General features: G+C 48.1%; 1 protein-coding gene across 1 annotated transcript in view; it reads right to left on the minus strand.

Moving 5' to 3' along the window:
- The window catches only part of LOC123371168 (scavenger receptor cysteine-rich type 1 protein M130-like), a 31,798-nt gene extending 26,003 nt beyond the window's left edge, over positions 1-5,795 (minus strand). Inside the window, exons 1-2 of the mRNA XM_045018463.1 lie at positions 5,674-5,795; positions 3,648-3,959 (exon numbers count right to left, since the gene is read on the minus strand). Coding sequence (XP_044874398.1) covers positions 3,648-3,959; positions 5,674-5,734 — 373 coding nt within the window. The 5' untranslated portion in view covers positions 5,735-5,795. The remainder of the gene's footprint in view (positions 1-3,647; positions 3,960-5,673) is intronic.
- Positions 5,796-6,674: the final 879 nt, after the last annotated feature.

Here is a 6,674-nt window from a genome sequence, read left to right on the forward strand (position 1 = left end):
CCATCCCCTGGAGTTGAGTGGCAGGGTGCCCAGAGACTTCCTGTTCCCATGTTCTTGGACGTCTGGGTGAGGAGGATACAGGACTTGGCGAGGAGGGCAGGTGGTTCATCAGTGACTGCAGTAGGGCTCTGTAGTCCAGCTGCCTTTCCTGCATCTTCACCAGCCGCCTCATCATGTCTGTTTGCTCCCCCATAAGCCTCAACATCTCATCCTGTGTGTTACGATCATGCTCACTGCGTGCTTTCCTGGCCTCTGACATCATACACCTGCATGCAGTCAGCTGTGCCCTATCAGTGTGGGAGGACTGCATGAGCTCTGCAAACATGGCATCGCGAGTGCGCTTTTTCACCTTCTAATCTGCGATAACCCCAGGGATGGAGTTGATGCAGGGAGCATAGACACATTTTCAGCTGCGGGGGGGAAAGAGCAAGGGTAGACTTTACAGAAGATATACTGGGCTGTACAATGTATCTGGGATCATAATGTGTTGGGGGTCAGCACACAGAGGGGATTACTCTTCTCTTATTAAACTTCCACTATTTCAACCAGGTGACATGAGCGATATCAGTCTCCTGAGGTTAAGACAGCAAGATAAGGAGTGCATTCTGCAGGAATGTGCCAAAACCCAGGACCCTTTGCTGCTATGCTTTGTGCTGCATTGATTCCAGACTACTGGCTTGGCGTGGTAAAGTGTCCTGCAGTGGAGGACAGAATAAGGCAGCCTTCTCCAGAAACCTTCTGCAAAGGCTTTCAGAGTATCTCCAGGAGACCTTCATGGAGATGTCCCTGGAGGATTCCCACTCCATTCGCAGACACTTAATCAGACTTTTCTATTAGCTGTACTGGCCGTGAATGCATCCGAATTGTTCAGGGCAGATCAAACATAATTGCATTTAACTCTTGCAGTGTCATTACAAATGTGCACTCACCAGAGGTGCCTCTCCACCAGCAGACTTTTTGCTCCAGGAACAATAGGGGGTTGGTCTAGATGACCTCCTGAGGTCCCTTCCAACCCTGATAGTCTATGATTCTATGATTCAACCTCGGCCTTAAAAACCTCCCCCGATCACCACGAGTTTTCAAAGATAATGGCCAATGGTTCTGTAATCACATCAGCCAACTACCTCAGCATCCTCAGATGCATTAGATCTGGACCCATGGACTTGTACATGTCCAGCTCTTCTAAATAGTTCTTAACCTGTTCTTTAACCACTGAGGGCTGCTCACCTCCTCCCCATAGTGTGCTGCCCAGTGCAGCAGTCTGGGAGCTGACCTCATCTGTTAAGACTGAGGCAAAAAAAGCATTGAGTATTTCAGCTTTTTCCAAATCATCTGTCACTAGGTCGCCTCCCCCATTCAGTAAGGGTCCCACACTTTCCCTGACCACCTTCTTGTTGCTAACAAACCTGTAGAAACCCTTCTTGTTACCCTTCACATCCCTTGCTAGCTGCAACTCCAGTAGTGCCTTGGCCTTCCTGATTACACCCCATGTATGCCCGAACAATGTTTTTATACTCCTCCCTAGTCACCTGTCCAAATTTCCACTTCTTGTAAGCTTCCAGACCAGACTTAGGCACCTAACTCCCTTTGAGGGACAGGGGTTAGGACACACGTCTCTCCTTAGCATCTAGTCTTGGCTAGCGTAGGCAGCTTCTCACTCAACATGCTGGCTTTTGTGAATCCCACTCTGAGGCATCTGACTTTCCCCATGCATTGTACAGGGAGCCTGGGTGGCTAAAAATCAGACTTTTTTGAATTCCACTGGGTGATGAGGTGTAACACTTAAATCTCCTTAGTGAGACTAACCCTCAGGCTCCTTTTAGGGCCATTTACACCCTATTTTTTAAAATGCCAAACATATCCAAAAGGCGGCTGATCTCTAGCTGCTGAAGCTTCTAATTTCAGCTGTACAAACTACTGAAAATTCTTACCATGTTGCATTAAAACAAACCAAAATGAGAAGTGGAGATGAGAGAGATTTAAAAACAAATGTACAGCTTGGAGAGTGTGAAGAGGCAGAGAAAGAAACCAATCTCCTGGTTAAAGAGAAGGGAGGAAAAAGACAGAAATATGGAAATTTTCCAGTTAAAAAAAAGAATTTCAAACTTACATAGAGAGACTCAAGCACTAGTTTCACATAAATGCTAGTTAAGATAGTGGAGAGAAAGAACCGTTTTTGTAACACTAATGGGAAAGGTAATATTTACAATGCTTAAAAAAACAACAACACTTGTTTCCCACAGGAATCAGGTGAGATGCAATAGAAGGACTTAATAGAGGTGATTATAAAATAATAATAAATTTCACTCTTCATACAAAAGGTTTCATCCTGGAAGTAGCAGAGGATACAACTTGAGGGCTGGATTCTCCTCCAATTGAAGGCGATGAGAATTTTGCTATTGACTTTAATGGGACAAGGATTGAGCTCTTGCGTGTTTAAGTTTAAAGAAAAATGCTCTACCTTTTGTGAGACACCTCTGCCATTCCCAAACACCTTCCCATTTGTCATGGGAGGGAAGGAAAACGTAATCCACTGTCCAAGAAGACTCAAGATGACATAAGCAAATATGGTGACCAGATGAGAGGGAGAAAATATTGGGACACCTGGGGAGGGAGGCCTGCCGGCGGAGCAAAAAAAAGCCGAGTGCTGTCGGCGGAACAAAATAGCGGGAAAATTGCCTCCCGACCAAAGATCAGTCGGGATGCGGGTCAAAGATCTAAATATCAGGACGGTTCCGATTTTATCGGGACGTCTGGTCACCCTATAAGTGAATCAGATAGCTGTGTGTGCCATTGCTTTGGAAACAATGCCCTGAGTGAAGCTGTTTCTCCAGCAGGTAGCAGTAAGAGGAGCTGTGCTGTCCATCCCTGAAACACCCACATAACAGTTCAGAGAAGAATGCGCTGACAATCAAATCACCAATACTGAGAGGAATTAACACCATTTGGCTAGGGAGGAGTCTACCTCGGAATCTCTGCCTTTTTACAAAGGGCTCTTTCATGCCAAGACTGGAATTTGCATAATTCAGAACCTTTACAAATCACAGCAGTCACACCATTAGCCGGTGATATAAATAACAACAGTTACAGGAGTTAATCCAGATTGTATTCATTTCTCCCTCAGGCCATAGAAATGTGATACACACATGAGCGGTGGGTGAATGGCTGGCTTGGGGAGGCAAGCCCCAGCCCCGCCCCTTCTGCCCAAGTCCACACCCCTTCCGCACCCACCAGAGCCCAGCCCCATTGTGGCCACTGGCCCCTGCCCTGTGCCCCCAATCCCCCTCCCCATTATGGCCCCTGGCCCCTGCCCATGGCTAGCACCTCCCCTTCCCCCAGCAGCATCAGACAGCTGTATGGCCCCAGCTCCCTGTCAGCCCCCAGAGCAGCCAGGCAGCCACACCGTGGCTCCAGCCTTTCCGGCTGGTCAGACAGTCACATGGCTCTGACCCCAGGAGCAACCTGGTATCCACGCTGCTGCCCCAGCCTTCCTGGCCGTCCAGAGCATGGTCGGGGTCACCCCTGTTATTTTGGGAAGGCATTGTACAGGGAGCCTGGGAAGGCAATACCTTTCCTTGCCTATGTTACCCGCCACCCATGGATACACATCATTTTGCCTTGGGGGAGTCGGATGGCTGATTTCTTACCGGAACAGAGCACTCCAGCAGGATAAGGGCAAGATTTCAATTCCCATCCTCCATGTTTGCAGTCCCAGAGAGCTGACTCGTTACCATGACAAATAACTTCTGTGAGCCATGTCAGTCCAGAATGTTCTCCAAAAATTAAAGCTTCAGACGTGGCAACAGCAGATCCACATCCCAGCTGTTTACAAATGACTGAATGATACTGCCGCTCTGTTTCATCATCATTACACACCATTCCCCACTGATCCTGGTGCTTAACCTCCACTCTCCCAGCACAGGGGCTGCCTCCATCCACCAGCCTCAGTACATCAGCACCTTCAGACAGACACAGAACAGGGTTACAAGTGAGAACATCCTTATTGTTGTCAATTATCCCATCTGGCTCTGTCAATATCATGAATCAAATCCCAGAGTGGGCTTCATCTCCCCTCTCCCAGTCATGTCCCTCACAATAATCAGACAATGGAAGGCAGGGGTCAGCAGCATGGTAAAAATTGGGGTCCGTGGTAATTTAAAAAAATATTGAAAGACTGAATGACAACCTCCCCCACAATGTCTGTCACTTAGTACGGTAATTTTGTCAAGCGTTTGTCACACAACATAGTGGTGGCAACCCCTGGTGGAAGGTGTTGCCTTCACAAATCCCACTCATCTTCTCCTGTACCATCAGACTGGGCTGTTGCATATGAGCATAGTCTCAGCTGAAAGATAGACAGCAATGTTCCTGGCAGCCCTCAAGAGACCCTCCACTAGATCCAATTCCTCCAGACACCAAGTACCTTCCTTTCCCGCCAAATCACTGGAAAACATTCTCATTGGGAACCAGCAAACCCCCCTTTTACCTGAGCACCTGCGGTTACCCACTGCATCAGCCACACCCACCAGCTGTTGAATCCCTTGCTTCTCACAGAACTCCCCAGCAAGGGGGCATTTCAGAAAAAAGAAGGGGTGCGGGAGTTATGTCAGCTTTAGACCTTTATATGGGATAGTCTATCCTGCAAAGGCTGGGTGCTGCTGGAAGACATACTGGGAAATATATGAAAAGTTGAGGGGGGCAACTGCTCCACTTGCAAATGGTGCCCCTACTCCTCAGCCTGCCCATTTCCCTCACCACCCTCCCCTAATCAGTGCCGTGCATCACCTCTCTTCCTCTTCCCCCCTCACCCATCCCTCCTGTACCCAGTCAGTGGACCCCAGCTCCTCCCGCATGCCCACTGCTGCCCCTTTCCCTTGCCCAGAGAGTAGGGTGACTAGATTTTCAAAGTGAAAAGACAGACATTTGACTCAGGCTAGGAGGCTGGAAAGTTTCCCACAGGATGATTTAGTGTGGGTCAGAGAGGGGCATACAGGAAGAATTTGGGAGTTGGGGAGAGGGTTGGAGTGAGAAAATCCAGCCAAAGGCCTCCCTCGTTTAAGGCCAAACTTTCTTCCCCCAGTCTGCTCCTTTTCAGTCGCTCGGGAAGTGCAGAGTGGCCAGAGTCTGGTGCTAACTGCCCTGCTCAGAATTCTCCCAGAAAGGAAGAGCTCTCAGCTGCTGTAAAGCCAGTGTACCTGGTTCCTTCACCAACTCTTGGTGCAGGGAGCACATAGGGGATGGAAGGGGACCTGCACTGCCATTTCCCAGATGGTCTAAGTCCCTAGAACTTCCTCATTCTTCTGTCTTGTATTGAGGAGAGAATCTGGTCCTAATGCTTTTTACTTGAGTGGTAATTAGTTCTGGAGTCATTGGCTCTGCTAATAAACAGTTCCAGGCTCACAGTGCTCCAGGGGCATGATATTTTGAACAATATGCATAATCTGTGAGTGAGAACTAATTATTGAAGTATATAAACTTTCTCCCTGGTACTCATCTACAGGAGACAGACACAACTTTAGTTTAATTTTCTTTCTATGAGAAGACAGTTTTTACTTTTTACATCATTGGTGACTGAAAGCAAAAAAAAACCACTAAAACCTATTGGACCCCAAATTACAATCCTTTAGGGTCAGTTTGTCTCAGTTCTACGTGTGAATTAAAGCAGGTACTTACCTATGGTGGAGTGAAAAGAAAGGAGAAGCCAAAGCAACTGAATAGAGAGAAGTTCCTTCATTGTCACTCTGACCCGTCTTTCTCCGACACTGCACTGGTTGCATCTAAACACCCTACCAAGGCTTATCTGTGTTTGAGATGTGACCACAAAGAAGTGGAAGGGAAATATATAGATTCCGCTGCTGGCATCAAGTGCAGGAAAAAACAAACCAGAACTTCTGGAAACTCACACCCACAGTGTGGGGGTCATCTGCAGCTACACACACATCACAGAACTAGAGGTTTTTTTGGCAGTTAGGATCAGCTATATCAGAAAAGAGGAATTTCTTTCGTTCCTCTTGTTAGAGCTTCATACATGGACCATAAAGACCAGTAGTGAAAACACAGTTTCTTAAGATTTCCTGTATGGCATGTGGCAAATTGCCGGCACTATTATGATGGGTCTCGTGCTTTCTCTTGTTTGGGGGGGGGGTTCAGGGAACCATTTCTTGCCCCTGAAATGGAATATTAATTGCCCCACTAGTGTCTTTGAGGAGGGAAGTGGAGAGGGAAGGACCTGGGCCCGCCCTCTACTCCAGGTCCCAGCCCAGGGGCCCTGAGGATAGTGGTGAACCACTTGAACTGGCGGTTCCTTCCCCTGGGCTACTTCCCTCTCCTGCCCTTCAGCTTGTGGGGGGGCTTCCTGCCCTGCATCTGCACAAGCCAGGTGCCCCTTACCTAGGGTCTTGGACTTCTCAGCCCACCGCAGCACTCCTCCAAACTTTCCTCTGCTTCTCTTCAAACTGTTCTCTGCTCCAACACCAATCTTCTCTGCTCCAACTCCCACACTGTCTGATTGAAGCAGGGGGTTTTATCATGTGACTGACTGCAGGTGCTCTAATTGGCTCCAGGTGCTCTAGTAAATCTATAGCAAACTTTCTTCCCCTTACAGGGAATAAGGCTCCCTTGTAACACTCTCCTGCTGTCCTCTGGCCATGCTGTATCACAGGCACATGTCTATC

This window comes from Mauremys mutica, chromosome 5, assembly GCF_020497125.1.
Source record: "Mauremys mutica isolate MM-2020 ecotype Southern chromosome 5, ASM2049712v1, whole genome shotgun sequence".
Classification (NCBI taxonomy): Eukaryota; Metazoa; Chordata; order Testudines; family Geoemydidae; genus Mauremys; species Mauremys mutica.